The following is a 24,176-nucleotide window of genomic DNA, read 5'->3' on the forward strand; positions in this document are numbered from 1 at the left end:
ACTGAAACTTTATAAGGCCACACTTGGAGTATTGTGTGCATTTTTGGGCCCCATATCTCAGGAAGGATGGACGGCCCTAGATCAGCTTCAGAGCAGGCTCATGAGAATGGTCCCGGGAATGCGCAGCTTAGCATATGAGGAATGCTTCTGGACTTTGTGACTATACTCATTGGAGTTGAGAAGGATGAGGGGACGTCTAATTGAAGCTTTCAGAATACTGAACAGCCTGGACAGAGTGGATGTTGGGAAGATGTTTCCATTGGTAAGAGAGACTAGGACGCAAGGGCACAGCCTTAGAGGAAAAGGAAGGCCCTTTAAAAGGGAGATAAGGACAAACATCCTCAGCCAGAGAGTGGTGAATCTATGGAATTCACTGCCACAGAAGGCTGTGGAGGCCGGGTTATTGAGTTTATTTCATATTGAGACAGATAGGTTCTTGATTATCAGGGGGATCAAGGGATATGGGGAGAAAGCAGGAGAAGGGGTTGAGGAAGTTATCAGCCATGATTGACTGGCAGAGCAGACTTGATGGTCCAAATGGCCTAATTTCTGCTCTTATGTCTTACGGTTTTATGATCTCTCAGTTAAAAAAGATTTTACTCACATCCCCTCTAAACCTTCTGCCCCTTAACATCAATCTAGGTCCCCACACTGGTCTTGATCCCTCTCTCATCAGGGAGAAGTTACTTCTGTCTACTCTATGAATGCCCCTTTTCATTTTGTATGTTAATCATGGCACCCTTTTTCAAACTCCAGGAAAACAAACCCAGTCTGTCCAATCTCTCTTCATCACTGAAACTCTCCAGCCCCCAAAGCAACATCCTGGTAAGTCTCCTCATGCTGATTAAAAGAGATGGTATTTTCATTCTCTGATCAGTTAGGTATCTCCCCCCTATATTGTTGGAGACTTTGTTTCCCTTTGCAGATAATAAAATTATACTGATCCATCCACAAATCAACATTTTCAGATCCTAGTGCACGTGTGTGCATAACTTGCATCCTTTTCTGAGAAGATTGAATAATATTATTTTGGAATCAAAGGACAGTAACCTGAAACGCTCATCTTTCCTTTCTCTCTCTCTCTCTGACTCTCTCGCGAAATGCTGTAATACAGACTCCCAACTATTTTTCCATCCTTATGTCTGCCAAGTTTCATTTTTATGTTGGCCAGGGTAATTTTCCCTCACTTTCTCGCAACTGAGAAGGAAGTGTTGGGTGTTTTCTGCTGCAGAATTTAACCTCATGTAACCAGAGAACAGCACGGGTATGTCAGGAACAAGGTTCCCCTGTAACACATACTTACAGAGAATCAGAGGTACAGAGACCTGCAACATTCCTGATGTGGTTTTGCAGGACATCAGCCCAATTCAGTGTGGCCTGGTGCCTGCTACATTGATGCCTTCTCTCTCACACATTTACCTGGAACAGAAGACAATAAGTTTAGAAACGGCAAAAGGAGGCTGCTCTCTCCAAACTTTTTGAGCACTTCCAACTCAATTGTTCCATTCAAAGGTACAGGAACAGACCATTCAGCCCTTCCAGCCTGTTCCACCATGCAATGGCTGATCTGCAGCCGAGCTCCATTTCTGGGCCTTTGGCCCTATCCCCTGCATAGTGTTGCTGAACAAATATTGATCCCACTCAGACTGAAAACTAACAACTGACTCAGCATCCAATGCCATTTGTCGGAGGGATTTCCAAACCTCTCCCACCCTTCGTGTGCAGAAGTACTTCCCAATGTCTCTCCTGAACAGTCTGGTTCAAATTCTCAGACAATGTCGTCCCCATTTCTAGAATCGCTGAACAGTGGAAATAGTTTATCTTTACCCACCTTGTCTTTTCCTGTCAACATGTTTGATCAGGTCACCTTTGACCTTCTAAATTCCGGAGAAAACCGGCCTCATTTGTGTAAAATCTACTCATAACTTAGCCCCTAAAGCCTAGGTATCGTGCTTGTAAATGAACATTGTACTCTCTCCAAGGCCAATCTATCCTTCCTAAAGTGTGGTTCTCAGAACTGCTCCAAGTGGGGTCTAAACAGGGTTTTGTACAACTGCAGCGTTATTTCCTGAGTCCTTGTACTCCTGTCCTCTCGATATAAAGTCAAGCTGTATTGAACATGAGTCAGTCCCCATTTGGAATATTGTGGACAGCTCTGGTAGCCACACTACCAGGGGGATGTGAAAGATTTGAAGCAGGTATAGAAACACTTCACCACGACATTAACCAAGAGGAGAGATTGCACAAACTCAATCTGTTTTCACTTGGAAGTTGAAGGATGAGGAGCAACCACAGATAGAATGGATAGTCGGAGATTTTTCTTCCCAGGGAATTAATGTCCATTTCTAACAGACGCAGGTTTCAGGTAAAAGGGGGAGAGTTTAAAGGAGATGTGAGAGGCAGTTTTCTTTTTTACACAGAGGGTGGTAAGTGTCTGCAATGCCCTGCCAGAGGTGATGGTGGAGGCAGATACAACAGCTTCATTTAACAGGCACCTTGACAGATACATGACCAGGCTGGGAATACAGGGATAGGGACAGCCTGGATGCAAAGGGGTTTCAGGTTAGAAAGGCATCATGTGTTGGTGCAGTCTTGGTGGGTTCCTGTTCTTTGCCTTTATCTTTGTCTCATTCCATCAGCTCTTGGTTATTTTCTGAACCTGTTTGTGACATTGTAACGATCTACGCACCCAGTCCACTCCAACAGGCTCTTTGAACATTCATTGTATTTCACTTCATTCCACCTAGAAAACACCCTCATCTATCTGCCATTGGTCCAAAATGAATCACCTCACACTGATAGTCTAGAATGGCATCATGGGTCGGCACGGACAATGTGGGCCGAAAGGCCTGTTCCTGTGTTGTACTGTTCGATGCTCCACCATAATAAAGCATGGGACGATTCTACCCCAACAGATCGCAACCACAAATCCTAATTCCCATCCCCAGTGTGGATGCAAGTTTTCCTCAACCCTGGTCTGTCAGAGAACAAGCAGAATCTGGACTGAGAAACGTGACCAATTTGTACCAATTTGAACCACAAAACTGGCGCTGACTCTGGGAGAGCAGCGCTCCCCTTGGAAAGGAAATACAAAAATCACTGGAGAAACGCAGCAGGTCGACCAGCATCTGTGGGGAGAGAAACAGACGTGGGCCATTAGGAAACCTGGTCGCGATGGACAAGTTGGGCCGAAGGACCTCGTTCCGCGTGATACATGACTCTGCGACTCCAGTTCATGTCGCTGTCCGGAATCAGTCTGCTCCCTGTTCGCTGGGAATTTCGTATTCGAAGCAGATCTAAGCACAGCGTGAATGCGTCCCTCGGCCAGTCCCCATGCCCGGAGTCCTCGCTGCTTCTGAGATTGGAGAGAAAATGCAGCCAGCATCTGTCTGACGGCCAGCTTCGAGACTGAGAGACAGGAAACCTCCCCAAGACGTGGCACCCAGACACTCTCAACACCTCCCCCCACCCCCCGCCCCGCCACCCGCGATGAGGAAGCCCATATCAGCCCTGCAAGGTGTTTGCAAGCTGCGCTTCAGCAGAGTTCAGCGGCCAGTGCAGAGGTTGTACAGATTTCTGTAGCTGGCGTGACAATGATATATCGTCACGTCTCTTTCTGCTGTTCAACCTGCAACATTTGTGGCTGAAGTCGGCATCACTGGAGAAAGTGAAAGCAAAGCAAATTTCGCAGCCCACCAAGACACAATTACTCTGCATCGCCCCGGCCTTAACATGCCCCCGTTATGTCGAGTCCCCTTTTGCCACAGTTAACACCTTTGTCCTGCACCATCACTGATCTGTTCCACTCCCCCCTCCTCTGTCCAAACTATTAAAACCCCGACTTTTCCCACCCCTCTCGGTTCGGAGAGTTCGCTGCACTCAAAAGTTAACTTTGTTTCTCTTTCTCTCTCTTCTGCCTGAGTTTCTCCAGCGCGTTCTGCCTTTAGAAACTGTGACATTAACTCTGTTCCCGCCTCTCCCATCACATCTGTTTCTTGTTTTTGTTCCCCCACCCCCCGCCCAAACCTCAGGCTGACACTCCTGAATCAGAAAGGAATGCAGCAGCATCGCCAGTTTGCATGCAGACAACTTTTGGACACACCGTCTAAAAGCGTTGAACTGATATTTCCAGTGTTCAGCACATCCACACCGCGCCACTGACCATCTGGTTTTGACATCAAAGGGTTTTTAAAACAAAAAAAAAATGTTCAGACGATGAGTGCTGGGACAGGACCAGGAATACAATGATCTGAATCACAGTATTCATAAACACAAAAACTATGGGGAATGCTGGAGATCTAACAAAAACAGAAAGTTCTGGAGAAACTCAGCAGATCTGGCAGCATCCATGGAGACAGACAGAGGAGTAAGACAGAGTTAATGTTACAGGTTATAAACACAGAAATAACTGGTCTAAGTGTGACAAACCTTCTCTAAACTGTTTCCAACGCATTAACATCCTTCTATAAGGATAGTTGAGCAACACCGTACAGTACTGCAGATGTGGAAACACCAATCTCCTCTAGAACTGAAGCATAACCTCGCGACCCTTACATTCAGTTCCCCTCACTATGAGCCAGAACATCCTGTGAGCTTTCCAGATCGCTTGCTGCCGCTGTGCACCAGCCTTCCATCCTCACAGAACTGGCCGCCTGCAATGTGTTGATTTTCCCACTGGCACACTGTCAGAAAGTTGAGTGTGTTTCTTCTTTGGTTCTGAACGAGAAAAGGGAAATGTAGTGGCAGAGGGAACAGCTGTGTTGCTGTTTTGATGCAGTTTCCACTCAATGTTCCATTCAATCTCCACCCTCTGGGGGCGACTGTAAACAGCACGAGTGGTGGCACCACTTTGAGCAGACACCCCTCGGCCTCTGAAAAGGAAACCCCACATCAGCCCTACAACGTCTTTGCAAGCTGAGCTTTATCAGAGTTCAGCAGTCAGCACCCAGGCTGAATAGACCCCTGCAAGCATCATGACGATGATATATTGTCAGGGCTGTCAGCCTTCAAACCAGCAACATCTGTGACTGAAACAGAAATCACTGGAGAAAGTGAAGCAAATTCCACAGCTCACCAAGCACAGTTACTCTCCATTCCCGTCACCTCACTACATCCCCATTTAATATCACTATTTACCTTGCTGCAGAATTAATAACCCCTTTGCCCTTTGCACCATCACTGGTCTGTTTCACTAACCCTCCTCTGCTGAAAGTATTACAAACACCATTTTCCCATCCTGTGCTGTTAAAAACAGATTATCTCTGAAAATAAATAGACAGACAATCTATGCTGACATGGACTGGGACTGCGATGATCTGAATCGCAGTCTTGATGACACAAAAACTGAGGGCTGCTGGAGATCTAAAGCAAAAGCAGAAAGTGCTGGAAGAACTTACCAGATCGGGCAGCATCTGTGCAGAGAGAGAGAAAGAGAGTTAACATTATAGGTTATAAACACTGAAAGTGCTGGAGAAACTCAGCAGGCCTGGTAGCACCTGTGGAGAAAGAGAAATAGAGAAAAAAACAGATGTAACATTACAGGTTATAAACACAGAAATAACAGGTATAAGTGTGACAAACCTAGTCTGACCTGCCTCTGATGTAATCGCTTCCTGCTGTAAGGACAGGGAGCCGCACTGGATAATGTTGCAGATGCAGAAACACCAATCCCCTACGACACTGAAGCATAATCTCCCACATTAGTATTTAATTCCTCTCACAATGAATCAGAAGATCCTGCAAACCTTCCTGATTGCTTGCGGTAACTGTTTACTGAACTTCTATTCTTACAGAAATGACCACCCCAATGCACAGTCTCTCAGAAAATTGTTATTTGATTCTGAAAGGTAAAGATGGGGATTGCAGTGACAGATGAGCAGAGGATGCTGTGGGGCAAGAGGTATCCATTCTGAAAAGGTCATGCTCGGTGGAGCTCAGAAGGTGACGGGGGATTGAGGAAGTGAGATTGTGTGTTGGAACAGAAGGCTAACTGTAAGTGCCAACTGATGGGTTCTCGTGTGCCGGGTATGTAACTGACTGCAACAAGAACAGAAGTTGCTGGAAAAGCTGAGCAGGTCTTGCAGCTTCTGTGAAGAAAAAAAAACAGAACTAACGTTTCATGTCAGATTATTAGGTTCATTTTCGGAGACCCTTACAGACTTGATGCAATAACAAGACACTGACCTGTTTAGAAAAACACAAATCCTTTATTACAAAGCAAGTACAAGCCGTGGAGGATCACTGTGCTCAACCCGGCTCATGAAGGGCCTAGGCCCGAAACGTCAGCTTTTGTGCTCCTGAGATGCTGCTGGGCCTGCTGTGTTCAACCAGCCTCACATTTTATTAGAGATAATGGGAACTGCAGATGCTGGAGATTCCAAGATGATAAAATGTGAGGCTGGATGAACACAGCAGGCCAAGCAGCATCTCAGGAGCACAAAAGCTGACGTTTCGGGCCTAGACCCTTCATCAGAGAGGGGGATGGGGGGAGGGAACTGGAATAAATAGGGAGAGAGGGGGAGGCGGACCGAAGATGGAGAGCAAAGAAGATAGGTGGAGAGGGTGTAGGTGGGGAGGTAGGGAGGGGATAGGTCAGTCCAGGGAAGACGGACAGGTCAAGGAGGTGGGATGAGGTTAGTAGGTAGCTGGGGGTGCGGCTGGGGGTGGGAGGAAGGGATGGGTGAGAGGAAGAACCGGTTAGGGAGGCAGAGACAGGTTGGACTGGTTTTGGGATGCAGTGGGTGGGGGGGAAGAGCTGGGCTGGTTGTGTGGTGCAGTGGGGGGAGGGGATGAACTGGGCTGGTTTAGGGATGCAGTGGGGGAAGGGGAGATTTTGAAACTGGTGAAGTCCACATTGATACCATATGGCTGCAGGGTTCCCAGGCGGAATATGAGTTGCTGTTCCTGCAACCTTCGGGTGGCATCATTGTGGCAGTGCAGGAGGCCCATGATGGACATGTCATCAAGAGAATGGGAGGGGGAGTGGAAATGGTTTGCGACTGGGAGGTGCAGTTGTTTGTTGCGAACTGAGCGGAGGTGTTCTGCAAAGCGGTCCCCAAGCCTCCGCTTGGTTTCCCCAATGTAGAGAAAGCCGCACCGGGTACAGTGGATGCAGTATACCACATTGGCAGATGTGCAGGTGAACCTCTGCTTAATGTGGAATGTCATCTTGGGGCCTGGGATGGGGGTGAGGGAGGAGGTGTGGGGACAAGTGTAGAATTTCCTGCGGTTGCAGGGGAAGGTGCCGGGTGTGGTGAGGTTGGAGGGCAGTGTGGAGCGAACAAGGGAGTCACGGAGAGAGTGGTCTCTCCGGAAAGCAGACAGGGGTGGGGATGGAAAAATGTCTTGGGTGGTGGGGTCGGATTGTAAATGGCGGAAGTGTCGGAGGATAATGCGTTGTATCCGGAGGTTGGTAGGGTGGTGTGTGAGAACGAGGGGGATCCTCTTGGGGCGGTTGTGGCGGGGGCGGGGTGTGAGGGATGTGTCGCGGGATATGCGGGAGACGCGGTCAAGGGCGTTCTCAATCACCGTGGGGGGGAAGTTGCGGTCCTTAAAGAACTTGGACATCTGGGATGTGCGGGAGTGGAATGTCTTATCGTGGGAGCAGATGCGGCGGAGGCGGAGGAATTGGGAATAGGGGATGGAGTTTTTGCAGGAGGGTGGGTCAGTCTCCATCTCAGGCAACCAGCTTGTAACTGATGTCCATTTCAAGCCCACCGACTCCCACAGCTACCTAGAATACACCTCCTCCCACCCAACCTCCTGCAAAAACTCCATCCCCTATTCCCAATTCCTCCGCCTCCGCCGCATCTGCTCCCACGATAAGACATTCCACTCCCGCACATCCCAGATGTCCAAGTTCTTTAAGGACCGCAACTTCCCCCCCACGGTGATTGAGAACGCCCTTGACCGCGTCTCCCGCATATCCCGCGACACATCCCTCACACCCCGCCCCCGCCACAACCGCCCCAAGAGGATCCCCCTCGTTCTCACACACCACCCTACCAACCTCCGGATACAACGCATTATCCTCCGACACTTCCGCCATTTACAATCCGACCCCACCACCCAAGACATTTTTCCATCCCCACCCCTGTCTGCTTTCCGGAGAGACCACTCTCTCCGTGACTCCCTTGTTCGCTCCACACTGCCCTCCAACCCCACCACACCCGGCACCTTCCCCTGCAACCGCAGGAAATTCTACACTTGTCCCCACACCTCCTCCCTCACCCCCATCCCAGGCCCCAAGATGACATTCCACATTAAGCAGAGGTTCACCTGCACATCTGCCAATGTGGTATACTGCATCCACTGTACCCGGTGCGGCTTTCTCTACATTGGGGAAACCAAGCGGAGGCTTGGGGACCGCTTTGCAGAACACCTCCGCTCAGTTCGCAACAAACAACTGCACCTCCCAGTCGCAAACCATTTCCACTCCCCCTCCCATTCTCTTGATGACATGTCCATCATGGGCCTCCTGCACTGCCACAATGATGCCACCCGAAGGTTGCAGGAACAGCAACTCATATTCCGCCTGGGAACCCTGCAGCCATATGGTATCAATGTGGACTTCACCAGTTTCAAAATCTCCCCTTCCCCCACTGCATCCCTAAACCAGCCCAGTTCATCCCCTCCCCCCACTGCACCACACAACCAGCCCAGCTCTTCCCCCCCACCCACTGCATCCCAAAACCAGTCCAACCTGTCTCTACCTCCCTAACCGGTTCTTCCTCTCACCCATCCCTTCCTCCCACCCCCAGCCGCACCCCCAGCTACCTACTAACCTCATCCCACCTCCTTGACCTGTCCGTCTTCCCTGGACTGACCTATCCCCTCCCTACCTCCCCACCTACACCCTCTCCACCTATCTTCTTTGCTCTCCATCTTCGGTCCGCCTCCCCCTCTCTCCCTATTTATTCCAGTTCCCTCCCCCCATCCCCCTCTCTGATGAAGGGTCTAGGCCCGAAACGTCAGCTTTTGTGCTCCTGAGATGCTGCTTGGCCTGCTGTGTTCATCCAGCCTCACATTTTATCACATTTTATTATCTTGGATTCTCCAGCATCTGCAGTTCCCATTATCACAGAGTGCAGAGTCTCGTAAGCGATTCTCTCTGAGCAGCAGACAGTCCCCGTTTTTGATACCTTATCGAGTGCATAGTACACAAAGCAATTTTACATCTCACATTGGCATGTTACATGAAACAATCACTACATCGGACAATGACCTGATATAAAAATAATTGCTACATTGAAAGCCATAGAGAGCAGGATACAGTATTGATCGTTCGCGAAGTGACTGCTAATGACAGGAGGCGATTTCAAGTTGCTGAAGTCACAGAATGTAATTTCAAGCCACCCCTTTAGCAGAAACAGAAGTTACATATTTTACAGGATCTCAGAAGTCTCACACCTTTACAAATCCTGCCCACCTAATCTTTTTCGAGGCAGTTTCCACATAGCCCTGTGCAGGAAGATAAAGATTTACACAGTTTATACCTAATTCTAGTCGGGTAGCAAGTTTTAAGGCAGTGTCTGCATACCTCTGCGTAAGCAGGTAAAGAGCATTAAGTTACAGAAAATATAGAAAGTGAAGGGACGTTATCCTCATTACATCTCAGGATGACCCTTCTTCAGAAGAGCCCAGCTTTTCCAGCAACTTCTGTTTTTGTTCCTGATTTACAGCATCTACCGTTCTTTTGGTTTTACAGAATTGACTGGGCGCTTGGCTGCTCATAGCATCTGGTGTAGGAGTAGGAGGTGACATCAGAACACAGTTCTGACCTAGCTCCTTGTTCAGTAGGCTAATCTGAAACATCCTCAATGCTCTGGATATTGGCAACAAAGTTCAACAGCATGAATGACACCCCCGCTGAAAATAGAAAGGCAATTTATTATCTCAGTGGAGAGAAACCTCAGAGTAAGTCAGTGCAGAGGGATCTCAGTGACTTTGAGCGTGAATCTTGGAAAACTAGCACGCAGCTACAGCAGGTAGTAAGGAAGGACAAATGGCATTTTTTGCTAAAGGAATGGAGTATAAAAGTATTGAAAATGTTGCTGCATTTGTACAAGCCATTAGTTTTTCTACACCCGGAGTACTGTGCAGAGCTTTGGTCCCAGTACTTGGGGAGGGATGTACTTTTAGTGGAGGCAGATCACAGGAGGTTCACTGGATTGATTCCAGAGATGATTGCTTTGTCTTGTGAGGTGATATTGAGCAATTTTGGCCGATACTGTCTGGAGTTTAAAAGAATGAGAGGAGATCTAATTGTTGTTATGAGATGCAAAATTGGGGTATTGACATAGAAACATAGAAGTTTGGAGCAGGAGGAGGCTATCTGGCCCTTACAGACTGCTCTACCATTCATCATGATCATGGCTGATCATCCAACTCAATAGTCTAATCCTGCTTTCTTCCCATAATCTTTGATCCCATTCATCCCAAGTGTTATACCTCATTGGCTCCTGAGTGCGTTCAATGTTTTGCCTTCAACTACTTCCTGCAGTAATGAATTTCAAAGGCTCACCACCCTTTGGGTGAAGAAATATCTCCTCATCTCTGTCCTAAAAGCTCTACCCTGAATCCTCAGACTGCGAGCCATGGTTTTGGACACACTCATCCCTGCTCTTGAAGTCAAAATCTCTTTCAGTGAAGGCTACTATACCATTTGCCTTCTGTACCTGCATACTTACCTTCAGCAACTGGTGCACAAGGGCACCCAGGTCCTGCTGCACAATCCCTTCTCACAGTTTACGTACATTCAGGTAGCAATCTGCTTTCTTGATTTTGCTTCCAAAGTGAACAACCTCACATTTGTCCAACTTGTTCTGAATCTCCCATTCACCCAACCTGTCCAGATTACGCTTAAGTATCTCTGCATGCTCGTCACAGTTCTCCGTCCCATCCAACTTGGCATCATCTGTAAACTTTAAAATGTTACATTTTGTTCCTTCATCAAAATCATTAGTATGTATTGTGACTAGCTGGGGTCCTAGTACTGACCCCTGTGGCACTCCACTAGTCACTGCCTTCCAATTTAAAAAGGGCCCATAAATTCCTACTCTTTGGTTCCTTCCTGCCAACCAATTTTATATTTCAATAATGCTCCCCCAAGTCCTGTGCACACTAATCTGGCACAATAATCTCTCTTGCTGGGCTCTTTATGAAAGCTTTCTGAAAGTACAAATATACCACATTGACTGACTCCCTCTTGTCAACTTTACGAATTACATATCATAGATTTCCAACAGATTTGCCAAACAAGATTTCTCCTTCATAAATCCATGCTTATTCTGTCAGACCCTGTCACTGATTTCTAAATGATCCGCTATAAAGCCCTTGATAATGGATTCGTGAATTTTCCCCACTACCAATGTTAGGTTTACTGGCCTATACTTCCCTGTTTTCTCTCAGCCTGCCGCTTTGAATATTGGAGCGACATTAGCTACCATCCAATCTGCAGGGACTGCTCTAGGATCGACACAATCCTGCATAATGCATCCACTATTACTAGAACCACTCCCTGAAGTACTCTGGGATGTAGATTAACAGGCTTTGGGGATTTATCCACCTTCAATACCAACAATTTTCCCAGCACTATTTCTCTCATAATATTGATTTCCCTCAATTCTTGCCTCTCGCTGAATTTTGCGTTCTCCAACATTTCTGGCATCTGATTTGTGTGCTCCTTTCTGAAGGCAGAACCAAAGTATGTGTTCAGTTACTCAACCATTTCTTTGTCCCTTTTAAATTCCCCTGTTTCTGTCAGCAGGGGATCTACTAAGTAGATGGAGAGAGGATGTTTCCTCATGAGGGATGACCTAAAAATGAGAAGTCGATGTTTTAGGATAAGGGGCTGAAGCAGAGTGAAAACAGAAATGAGGAGGAATGGCTCCTCTCAACTCGGGGAGGGGGAATGGAAATCTATGGGAATCTACTCCTCCCCCGAGAGGGTACAGTGGATGCCAGGAGACTGAATAAATTGAAGGAGTCAGGTAGATTTTTAATCAGTGACGGGTTAAAGGGAACAGGGCAGGAAAGCAGAGCTGAGGTTGAGATGAGGTCAGGCGTGATTGCGTGGAATGGGCTAGCAGGCTTTCAAAGGGATGAATAGACGACTCCTGTTTCTAGCTCTTATTGTACACTGAGACAGTGAGGAGAGACTGGCCAGTGAGGAGATACCCCATCTCCAGGCCTGTGTACCCAGGGGATGCCAGCTCCAGGCCTAATGTACCCAGGGGATGCCAGCTCCAGGTCTAGTAAACCCAGGGGACGCCAGCTCCAGGCCTAGTGCAACCAGGGAACCCCAGCTCTGGGCCGAGTGTAACCAGGGAACCCAAGCTCCCGGTCTAGTGCAACAGGAATCCGCAGCTCCAGGCCTAATGCAACCAGGGAAACCCAGCTTCAGGCCTAGAGTAACCAGGGAACCCCACCTCCGGGCCTAGTGCAACCAGGGAGCCTGCTCCGGGCCTTGAGTAACCAGGGACCCCAGCTCCGGGCCTTGTGTAGCCTGGGAACCCGAGCTCCAGGCCTAGTGCAACAGGAAACCGCAGCTCCAGGCCTAATGCAACCAGGGAACACCAGCTCCAGGCCTAGTGCAACCAGGGAACGCCAGCTCCGGGCCTAGTGCAACCAGGAACCCCAGCTCCAGGCCAAGTGCAACCAGGGACCCCATCTCCTGGCCTAGTGTAACCTCGGAACCCGAGCTCCAGGCCTAGTGCAACCAGGGGACACCAGCTCCAGGCCTAGTGTAACCAGGGAACCCCAGCTCCAGGCCTAGTGCAAACAGGGGACGCCAGCTTCAGGCCTAGTGCAACCAGGGGACACCAGCTCCAGGCCTAGTGTAACCAGGGAACCCCAGCTCCAGGCCTAGTGCAAACAGGGGACGCCAGTTGCAGGCCTAGTGTAACCAGGGAACCCCAGCTCTGGGCCTAGTGCAAACAAGGGACACCAGCTTCAGGCCTGGTGTAACCAGGGAACCCCAGTTCCAGGCCTAGTGTAACCAGGGAACCCCAGCTCCAGGCCGAATGCAAAGATGGAACACCAGCTCCGGGCCTAGTGCAACCAGGAACACCAGCTCCAGGCCGAGTGCAACAGGGAACCCCAGCTCCAGGCCTAGTGTAACCAGAGAACTCCAGTTCCAGGCCTAGTGCAGCAATGGAACACCAGCTCCAGGCCTAGTGCAACCAGGCTCACCAGCTCCAGCCCTAGTGCACCCAGGGGACCCCAGCTCCAGGCCTAGTGCAAACAGGGAATCCCAGCTCCAGGCCTAGTGTACCCAGGGATCCCCAGCTCGGGCCTAGTGCAACCAGGGACCAAAGCTCCAGGCCTAGTGTAACTAGCTAACCCCAGCTCCAGGCCGAGTGCAATCAGGGAAACCCAGCTCCAGGCCGAATGCAACAAGGGGATGCCATCTACAGGCCTAGTGCAACCAGGGGACACCAGCTCCAGGCCTCGTGTAACCAGGGAACCCCAGCTCCGGGCTCAGTGCAACCAGGGGACACCAGCTCCAGGCGTAGTGTAGCCAGGGAACCCCAGCTCCAGGCCTTGTGCAACCAGGAGACCCCAGCTCCAGGCCTAGTGCAACCAGGGGACACCAGCTACATGCCTTGTGTAACCAGGGAACCCTAGCTCCAGGCCTAGTGCAACCAGGGAACCCCAGCTCCAGGCCTTGTGCAACCAGGAGACCCCAGCTCCAGGCCTAGTGCAACCAGTGAACACCAGCTCCGGGCCTAGTGCAACCAGGGAACCCCATCTCCAGGCCTAGTGCAACCAAGGGACGCCAGATCCAGGCCTAGTGTAACCAGGGAACCCGATCGCCATGTCTAGTGCAACCAGGGGACACCAGCTCCAGGCCTAGTGTAACCAGGGAACCCCAACTCCAGGCCTAGTGCAACCAGGGAACCCCACCTCAGGGCCTAGTGCAACAAGGGGACGCCATCTCCAGGCCTAGTGTAACCAGGGAACCCCAGCTCCGGGCCTAGTGTAACCAGGGAACCCCAACTCCAGGACTTGTGTAACCAGGGAACCTAAGCTCCAGGCCGAGTGCAACCAGGACAACCAGCTCCAGGCCTAGTGCAACCAGGGAACCGAGCTCCAGGCCAAGTGCAACCAGGCACCCCATCTCCTGGCCTAGTGTAACCTCGGAACCCGAGCTCCAGGCCTAGTGCAACCAGGGAACCGCACCTCCGGGCCTAGTGCAACCAGGGAACCCAGGCTCCAGGCCTAGTGTAACCAGGGAACCCCACCTCCAGGCCTAGTGTAACCAGGGAACACCAGCTGCAGGCCTAGTGCAAACAGGGGACGCCAGCTGCAGGCCTAGTGTAACCAGGGAACCCCAGTTCCAGGCCTAGTGTAACCAGGGAACCCCAGCTCCGGGCCTAGTGCAACCAGGAACACCAGCTCCAGCCCTAGTGCAACCAGGGGACCCCAGCTCCAGGCCTAGTGCCAACAGGGAACCCCAGCTCCAGGCATAGTGTAACCAGGGATCCCCAACTCGGGCCTAGTGCAACCAGGGACCAAAGCTCCAGGCCTAGTGTAACCAGGTAACCCCAGCTCCAGGCCTAGTGTAACCAGAGAACTCCAGCTCCAGGCCTAGTGCAACCAGGGGACCCCAGCTCCAGGCCTAGTGCAACCAGGGGACCCCAGCTCCATGCCTATTGCAAACAGGGAACCCCAGCTCCAGGCCTAGTGTAACCAGGGATCCCCAGCTCGGGCCTAGAGCAACCAGGGACCAAAGCTCCAGGTCTATTGTAACTAGCTAACCCCAGCTCCAGGCCTAGTGCAAACAGGGAACCCCAGCTCCAGGCCTAATGCAATCAGGGGACACCAGCTCTAGGCCTGTTGTAACCAGGGAACCCCAGCTCCGGGCTTAGTGCAACCAGGGGACACCAGCTCCAGGCGTAGTGGAGCCAGGGAACCCCAGCTCCAGGCCTTGTGCAACCAGGAGACCCCAGCTCCAGGCCTAGTGCAACCAGGGGACACCAGCTCCATGCCTTGTATAACCAGGGAACCCCAGCTCTAGGGCTAGTGCAACCAGGGATCCCCAGCTCCAGGCCTAGTGCAACCAGGGGACGCCAGCTCCAGGCCTAGTGAAATCAGGTGACACCAGCTCAAGGCCTAGTGTAACAAGGGAACCCCAGCTCCAGGGCTAGTGTAACCAGAGAACCCCAGCTCCAGGCCTAGTGTTTCCAGGGACCCCATCTCCAGGCCTAGTGTAACCAGGGAACCCCAACTCCAGGCCTAGTGCAACCAGGGAACCCCAGCTCCAGGCCGAGTGCAACCAGGAAACCCAGCTCCATGCCTAGTGCAACCAGGGACCCCAGCGCCAGGCCTGGTGCAACCAGGGACCCCAGCTCCAGGCCTAGTGTAACCAGGGAACCCCACCTCCAGGCCTAGTGCAACCAGGAACACCACCTCCAGGCCTAGTGCAACCAGGACCACCAGCTCCAGGCCAAGTGCAACCAGGGAACCCCAGCTCCAGGCCGAGTGTAACCAGGGGACGCCAGCTCCAGGCCGAGTGAAACCAGGTGACGCCAGCTCAAGGCCTAGTGTAACCAGGGAACCCCAGCTCCAGGCCTAGTGCAACCAAGGAACACCAGCTCCAGGCCTAGTGTATCCAGGGACCCCATCTCCAGGCCTAGTGTAACCAGTGAACACCAGCTCCGGGCCTAGTGCAACCAGGGAACCCCATCTCCAGGCCGAGTGCAACCAAGGGACGCCACATCCAGGCCTAGTGTAACCAGGGAACCCGATCTCCAGGTCTAGTGCAAACAGGGGATACCAGCTCCAGGCCGAGTGTAACCAGGGAACCACAGCTCCAGGCCTAGTGCAACCAGGGAACCCGATCTCAGGGCCTAGTGCAAACAGGGAACCCCAGCTCCAGGCCTAGTGCAACAAGGGGACGCCATCTCCAGGCCTAGTGTAACCAGGGAACCCCAGCTCCGGGCCTAGTGTAACCAGGGAACCCCAGCTCCAGGACTTGTGTAACCAGGGAACCCAAGCTCCAGGCCGAGTGCAACCAGGAAACCTAGCTCCAGGCCTAGTGCAACCAGGGACCCTAGCTCCAGGCCTAGTGTAACCTGGGAACACCAGCTCCAGTCCTAGAGCAACCAGGGAAACCCAGCTCCAGTCCGAGTGCAACCAGGAAACCCAGCTCCAGGCCTAGTGCAACCAGGGAACCCCAGCTCCAGGCCTAGTGCAACCAGGGAACCCCATCTCCAGGCCGAGTGCAACCAAGGGACGCCACATCCAGGCCTAGTGTAACCAGGGAACCCGATCTCCAGGTCTAGTGCAAACAGGGGATACCAGCTCCAGGCCGAGTGTAACCAGGGAACCACAGCTCCAGGCCTAGTGCAACCAGGGAACCCGATCTCAGGGCCTAGTGCAAACAGGGAACCCCAGCTCCAGGCCTAGTGCAACAAGGGGACGCCATCTCCAGGCCTAGTGTAACCAGGGAACCCCACCTCCAGGCCTAGTGCAACCAGGAACACCACCTCCAGGCCTAGTGCAACCAGGACCACCAGCTCCAGGCCAAGTGCAACCAGGGAACCCCAGCTCCAGGCCGAGTGTAACCAGGGGACGCCAGCTCCAGGCCGAGTGAAACCAGGTGACGCCAGCTCAAGGCCTAGTGTAACCAGGGAACCCCAGCTCCAGGCCTAGTGCAACCAAGGAACACCAGCTCCAGGCCTAGTGTATCCAGGGACCCCATCTCCAGGCCTAGTGTAACCAGTGAACACCAGCTCCGGGCCTAGTGCAACCAGGGAACCCCATCTCCAGGCCGAGTGCAACCAAGGGACGCCACATCCAGGCCTAGTGTAACCAGGGAACCCGATCTCCAGGTCTAGTGCAAACAGGGGATACCAGCTCCAGGCCGAGTGTAACCAGGGAACCACAGCTCCAGGCCTAGTGCAACCAGGGAACCCGATCTCAGGGCCTAGTGCAAACAGGGAACCCCAGCTCCAGGCCTAGTGCAACAAGGGGACGCCATCTCCAGGCCTAGTGTAACCAGGGAACCCCAGCTCCGGGCCTAGTGTAACCAGGGAACCCCAGCTCCAGGACTTGTGTAACCAGGGAACCCAAGCTCCAGGCCGAGTGCAACCAGGAAACCTAGCTCCAGGCCTAGTGCAACCAGGGACCCTAGCTCCAGGCCTAGTGTAACCTGGGAACACCAGCTCCAGTCCTAGAGCAACCAGGGAAACCCAGCTCCAGTCCGAGTGCAACCAGGAAACCCAGCTCCAGGCCTAGTGCAACCAGGGAACCCCAGCTCCAGGCCTAGTGCAACCAGGGAACCCCAGCTCCAGGCCGAATGAAACAAGGGACCCCAGCTCCAGGCTTGGTGTAACCAGGGTACCCCAGCTCCGGGCCTATTACAACCAGGGAACGCCAGCTCCAGGCCTAAGTGCAAACAGGGGACCCCAGCTCCAGGCCTAGTGCAAACAGGGGACCACAGCTCCGGGCCCAGTGTAACCAGGGAACACCAGCTCCAGGCCTAGTGCAACCAAGGAACACCAGCTCCAGGCCTAGTGTATCCAGGGACCACATCTCCAGGCCTAGTGTAACCAGTGAACACCAGCTCCGGGCCTAGTGCAACCAGGGAACCCCATTTCCAGGCCGAGTGCAACCAAGGGACGCCACATCCAGGCCTAGTGTTACCAGGGAACCCGATCTCCAGGTCTAGTGCAAACAGTGGATACCAGCTCCAGGCCTAGTGTAACCAGGGAACCACAGCTCCAGGCCTAGTGCAACCAGGGAACCCCATCTCAGGGCCTAGTGCAAACAGGGAACCCCAGCTCCAGGCCTAGTGCAACAAGGGGACGCCATCTCCAGGCCTAGTGTAACCAGGGAACCCCAGCTCCGGGCCTAGTGTAACCAGTGAACACCAGCTCCAGGCCTAGTGTAACCAGGGACCCCCAGCTCCAGGCCTAGTGAAACCAAGGAACACCAGCTCCAGGACTTGTGTAACCAGGGGACGCCAGCTTCAGGCCTAGTGCAACCAGGGGACGCCAACTCCAGGCCTAGTGCAACCTGGGAACCCCAGCTCCGCGCCTAGTGCAACCAGGGGACACCTTCTCCAGGCCTAGTGTAACCAGGGAACCCCAGCTCCAGGCCTAGAGCAACCAGGGACGCCAGATCCAGGCCTAGTGTAACCAGGGAACCCCAGCTCCGGGCCTAGTGCAACCAGGGGACACCAGCTCCAGGTCTAGTGTAACCAGGGAACCCCAGCTCCAGGCCTAGTGCAACCAGGGAACCCCAGCTCCAGGCCTAATGAAACAAGGGACCCCAGCTCCAGGCCTAGTGCAAACAGGGGACCACAGCTCCGGGCCCAGTGTAACCAGGGAACACCAGCTCCAGGCCTAGTGCAACCAAGGAACACCAGCTCCAGGCCTAGTGTATCCAGGGACCACATCTCCAGGCCTAGTGTAACCAGTGAACACCAGCTCCGGGCCTAGTGCAACCAGGGAACCCCATTTCCAGGCCGAGTGCAACCAAGGGATGCCACATCCAGGCCTAGTGTTACCAGGGAACCCGATCTCCAGGTCTAGTGCAAACAGTGGATACCAGCTCCAGGCCTAGTGTAACCAGGGAACCACAGCTCCAGGCCTAGTGCAACCAGGGAACCCCATCTCAGGGCCTAGTGCAAACAGGGAACCCCAGCTCCAGGCCTAGTGCAACAAGGGGACGCCATCTCCAGGCCTAGTGTAACCAGGGAACCCCAGCTCCGGGCCTAGTGTAACCAGTGAACACCAGCTCCAGGCCTAGTGTAACCAGGGACCCCCAGCTCCAGGCCTAGTGAAACCAAGGAACACCAGCTCCAGGCCTTGTGTAACCAGGGGACGCCAGCTTCAGGCCTAGTGCAACCAGGGGACGCCAACTCCAGGCCTAGTGCAACCTGGGAACCCCAGCTCCGCGCCTAGTGCAACCAGGGGACACCTTCTCCAGGCCTAGTGTAACCAGGGAACCCCAGCTCCAGGCCTAGAGCAACCAGGGACGCCAGATCCAGGCCTAGTGTAACCAGGGAACCCCAGCTCCGGGCCTAGTGCAACCAGGGGACACCAGCTCCAGGTCTAGTGTAACCAGGGAACCCCAGCTCCAGGCCTAGTGCAACCAGGGAACCCCAGCTCCAGGCCTAGTGCAACCAGGGAACCCCAGCTCCAGGCCTAATGAAACAAGGGACCCCAGCTCCAGGCCTAGTGCAACCAGGGAACCCCAGCTCCAGGCCTAGTATAAACAGGGAACCCCAGCTCCGGGCCTAGTGCAACCAGGGACCCATCTCCAGGCCTGATGTAAACAGGGAAAACCATCTCCGGGTCTAGTGTAACCAGTGAACACCAGCTCCAGGCCTAGTGTAACCAAGGAACACCAGCTCCAGGCCTAGTGTATCCAGGGAACCCATCACCAGGCCAAGTGTAACCAGTGAACACCAGCTCCCGGCCTAGTGCAACCAGGAACCCCACCTCCAGGCCCAGTGTAACCAGGGAACCCCATCTCCCGGCCGAGTGCAACCAAGGAACGCCAGCTCCAGGCCTTGTGTAACCAGGGGACGCCAGCTTCAGGCCTAGTGCAACCAGGAGACGCCAACTCCAGGCCTAGTGTAACCTGGGAACACCAGCTCCAGTCCTAGAGCAACCAGGGAACCCCAGCTCCAGGCCTAGTGAAACAAGGGACCCCAGCTCCAGGCCTAGTGCAAACAGGCGACCACAGCTCCGGGCCCAGTGTAACCAGGGAACCCGAGCTCCAGGGCTACTGTAACCAGGGAACCCGAGCTGCAGGGCTAGTGCAACCAGGAAACCCAGCTCCAGGCCTAGTTCAACCAGGGACACCAGCTCCAGGCCTCGTGTAACCTGGGAACCCCAGCTCCGGGCCTTGTGCAACCAGGGAACCGAGCTCCAGGCCAAGTGGAACCAGGGACCCCATCTCCAGGCTTGGTGTAACCAGGGAACCCCAGCTCCGGGCCTATTACAACCAGGGAACGCCAGCTCCAGGCCTAGTGCAAACAGGGGACCCCAGCTCCAGGCCTAGTGCAAACAGGGGACCACAGCTCCGGGCCCAGTGTAACCAGGGAACACCAGCTCCAGGCCTAGTGCATCAAGGGGACGCCAGCTCCAGGGCTAGTACAACCAGGGGACGCCAGCTCCAGGCCTAGTGCAACCAGGGAACCACAGCTCCAGGCCTAGTATAAACAGGGAACCCCAGCTCCGGGCCTAGTGCATTCAGGGACCCATCTCCAGGCTTCGTGTAAACAGGGAAAACCATCTCCGGGCCTAGTGTATCCAGGGACCCCCAGCTCCAGGCCTAGTGCAACCAAGGAACACCAGCTCCAGGCCTAGTGCATCCTTGGGACCCCAGCTCCAGGCCTAGTGCAATCAAGGAACCCCAGCTCCAGACCTAGTGCAACCAGGGATCCCCAGCTCCAGGCCTAGTGAAACCAGGGGACACCAGCTCCAGGCCTAGTGTAACGAGGGAAACCCAGCTCCGGGCCTAGTGTAACCCGGGAACCCCAGCTCCGGGCCTAGTGCAACCAGGGAACCCCAGCTCCAGGCCTAGTGAAACAAGGGACCCCAGCTCCAGGCCTAGTGCAAACAGGCAACCACAGCTCCGGGCCGATTGTAACCAGGGAACACCAGCTCCAGGCCTAGTGCAACCAGGAACCCCACCTCCAGGCCTAGTGTAACCAGGGAACCCCATCTCCCGGCCGAGTGCAACCAAGGAACGCCAGCTCCAGGCCTTGTGTAACCAGGGGACGCCAGCTCCAGGCCTAGTGCAACCAGGGGACGCCAACTCCAGGCCTAGTGCAACCTGGGAACCCCAGCTCCACGCCTAGTGCAACCAGGGGACACCAGCTCCAGGCCTAGTGTAACCAGGGAACCCCAGCTCCAGGCCTAGAGCAACCAGGGACGCCAGATCCAGGCCTAGTGTAACCAGGGAACCCCAGCTCCGGGCCTAGTGCAACCAGGGGACACCAGCTCCAGGTCTAGTGTAACCAGGGAACCCCAGCTCCAGGCCTAGTGTAACCAGGGAACCCCAGCTCCAGGTCTAGTGCAATCCGGGGACACCAGCTCCAGGCTGAGTATAACCAGGGAACCCTAGCTCCAGGCCTAGTGCAACCAGGGGACACCAGCTCCAGGCTTAGCACAACCAGGAGACCCGAGCTCAGGCCTACTACAAATGGGAAATCCTGGCTCCAGGCCAACCACTAATAGGACATCCAGGCTCCAGGCCTATCACAACCAGGAGCTGCCATCGAGGCAATAACCAGGCGTCCCAGTTCCGGGCCTACCACAACCAAGTGTCCCTGGCTCTGCTGCCACCTCACCGATGTATGGGGTTCCTGCTCTGGGCTTACCACAACCCGGAAACTCTGGCTCCAGGCCAAGCCGCTGCCTTGCCAAGAGTCCCCCCTCGCTCCAGTCACTCTCCTCTGTGATGTTACCTTCTCTGCTGCCGACAGGAAGAGATGAAGAAAAAGACAAACAGGGGAAGGAAAGAAAGGAAACAGCCACCTGAAGCAGAGGGCACAGGAGCCCGAACACTGCCTACCATGCTGGCATCGCCATCTTGAATGTGTGAGTGTTTTATCAATATGTATCTGTCAGGTTCTGCTGTGTGAAGGTATGAGTTTAGTCAGTGATCGATAGCACTCAGTTTCTGCAATGGGAATGTGTGAGTGCACTTATTAACCTGTACCTGCCCATCTCCGCTGTGTGAATATGCACTGTAAATGTATTTACAAATCTCTCACTGTTAGTTTCTACTGTGTGAATGTTTGACTGCAATTACCAACCTCTGCCTGTCAGGCTCTGCTGTGTGAGTGAGAGTTTAGATCTCAATCCATTCATGTTCGTTTCAGCTATGTTGATCTTGAGTGAGGTTATCTCTCTGTAACTGCCAGTTCTGCACTTTAATGTGTGAGTGTGGTTATCAATCTCTGATTCTAAGCTCCACAGCCCCACACATCCAGTTGTGAGTGGTGGTGGAATACTAAACAACTTCAGAAATATCCCAAGCTCAATGATGGAAGAGCCCAGAACATCAGTGCAAAAATTAAAGCTGAAGCATTCACACCAATCTTCAGGCAGAAATGCCAACTGGATGATCCGTCTTGGACCCGTCCTGTGGTCCTCAGCATCACGTCAATCAGTTCTCAGCCAAGTGAATTCGATTACTGAAGACTGGTGCTCCAGAACTTGCAGCACCTCAAGCCAAGCTGTTCCAGTAAACCTACAGCACTGGTGTCTAACCGACAATGTGGAAGATTTTCTGTACACAAAGAAGGAGGACAAATCCAATCTAACTCATCAGTTTCCTCTCAATGATCAGGAATTTGATGGAAGGTGTCATCAACAGTGCTATCGAGCAGCACCTTCTCAGCAACGACCTGCTCAGTGACACCCAGTTCTGCCAGAGCCACTCAGCTCCTGACCTCATTACAGCCTTGGTTCAAACATGGACAAAAGAGCTGAATCCCACAGGTGAGGTGAGAGTGACTGTCCTTGACATCAAGGTTGCATTTGCCCGAGTGTACCATCAAAGAGTTCTAGCAAAACTGGAATCAATGGGCACTGGGGGCAAATTCAAGTAGTTTGACCAATTGGGGCGAGAGCGAGGCCATGTTCCTTGGGATCTTGGATGACTGATCCCATTTCCCCTCACCATAAGGTCAGATTACCTGAAGGCGCTGGGAATATGGCTTGTAGGTTGTGTTCAAAAACCTGGGAGTAGCACATTGCTGAGGGGAGGCAGAAACTCTCTATGTCTGCATGTTTCTCCCTATGTGTGCCTCTATCTCTGTCTCTGTGTCTGTCTGTCTCTTGCTCTCTGTCTCTTTCTTTGTACTTCTTTCCCTGCCACACCCTTTCATCTCTCCCTTCTCTATCCCTGTCCCTCTATCGCTCTGCCTCTCAATCTCTCTAATGGTTTCTCTCACTCTGTCTCAGCCTTTCTGTCTCACTCTACTCACTGTTTCTCCATCTCTCTTGCTCCCTCTGCCTGTCACTTTGTCTTTCTGTCTCTTCCTCTATTTGCATCTCTATCATTGTCTCTCGTTCTCTGTTCTTTCTCGCTCTCTCACTCTCAGTCTTCTTTCTCACTGACTCCATCCCTCTCATTGCTTCTCTATTTCATTCACTCACTCTCTCCCTGAATCATTCTTGCCCTCTGTCTTTCTCTCTCTCTCTCTATTTATCACTTTCTCTGTCTTTCTTCCCCTATCTCTCTCTGTCCTCCTCTCTTCTCTCTCTGTCCTCTATTTCTCTTTCTCTCTCTGCCTGTCTGTCTCTCTCTGTTAGTCTGCAACTGTCTTGGTCTGTCTCACTCCTTGACTGTCTCTCTTGTGCTCTCTGAGTCTTTGATTCTCACCCTTTCTCTCATTGCCTCTATCTCCCTCTGTCTCTACCTCATTCTGCTTGTCTCATTCTCTGTCTTAGTCGGTCTCTCTCCCCTTACCCCTCTTTCTCTCTCTCTCTCTCTGCCAACTCCCTCAGTCTGTCTCCATCTCTCCTTTCCTGCCTCTTTCCCTCTGACTTTTCCTCCTGTCCCCGGACCCTGTTGCTTTAATTGACCATGGTGTGTGAACGTCTTGTGTTAATCTCACATCCAGGGATTGTTGAATGAAGATATAATATTTCAAAATCCCAATATTATCTTATTATTGCATATTCCCTCGTGACTGTGTCAATGCCTGTGTGTGTGTGCACAGTTATGCATGTGAGACCAGGGGGCCAGCACCCTGTATATAAAAAGTACTCATATACTCTTGCACGTAGATTAGTGACCATGATTCTGTGGATTCTTAGCATCAGCAAATAGTAGGAGTATGGGCTGCCAGTTATTCCCAAGGAATGGCACGAGGGAAGTGAGGAAGCCTTGCTGAGATTGTGCAGGAGACATGGACACCATGAACCGAGCCAAAACGGCTAACAGATAAATGTGGCAATTTACAGATGTTTTCAGAGTGAAGAGAGAAACAGACATACACAAACTGACCAAGGAGCAGAGAGTGGCGGAAAGATACTTAGATTTCCAGCAAGTTTCACATCTGCTCAGTCTTTGATTTAAAAATTGAACATGTTCTTGGCAAAAATGATTTGAAAGGTAAGCTGTGAAGGGGGTGTAAGGGGTATTCAAATGGAGCGATGTGGAGATGGTCAGTGAGTGTGTAAAGCATTGTCTGACGCAGTATA

General features: G+C 52.6%; 1 protein-coding gene across 5 annotated transcripts in view; it reads right to left on the reverse strand.

Moving 5' to 3' along the window:
* The window catches only part of LOC125450339 (Fc receptor-like protein 3), a 34,182-nt gene extending 29,375 nt beyond the window's left edge, over positions 1–4,807 (reverse strand). For 2 of the 5 annotated variants that reach the window (XM_059641956.1, XM_059641952.1), the window contains exons 1-2: positions 4,429–4,807; positions 1,304–1,419 (exon numbers count right to left, since the gene is read on the reverse strand). In XM_059641956.1, coding sequence (XP_059497939.1) covers positions 1,304–1,358 — 55 coding nt within the window. In that variant the 5' untranslated portion in view covers positions 1,359–1,419; positions 4,429–4,807. Of the gene's footprint in view, positions 1–1,303; positions 1,420–3,165; positions 3,389–3,851; positions 3,923–4,428 lie in introns of those variants that run through there. The other 3 variants (XM_059641954.1, XM_059641955.1, XM_059641953.1) reach the window with 3 other exon arrangements.
* Positions 4,808–24,176: the final 19,369 nt, after the last annotated feature.

The sequence above is a fragment of the Stegostoma tigrinum genome, chromosome 44 (genome assembly GCF_030684315.1).
Source record: "Stegostoma tigrinum isolate sSteTig4 chromosome 44, sSteTig4.hap1, whole genome shotgun sequence".
Lineage (NCBI taxonomy): Eukaryota > Metazoa > Chordata > Chondrichthyes > Orectolobiformes > Stegostomatidae > Stegostoma > Stegostoma tigrinum.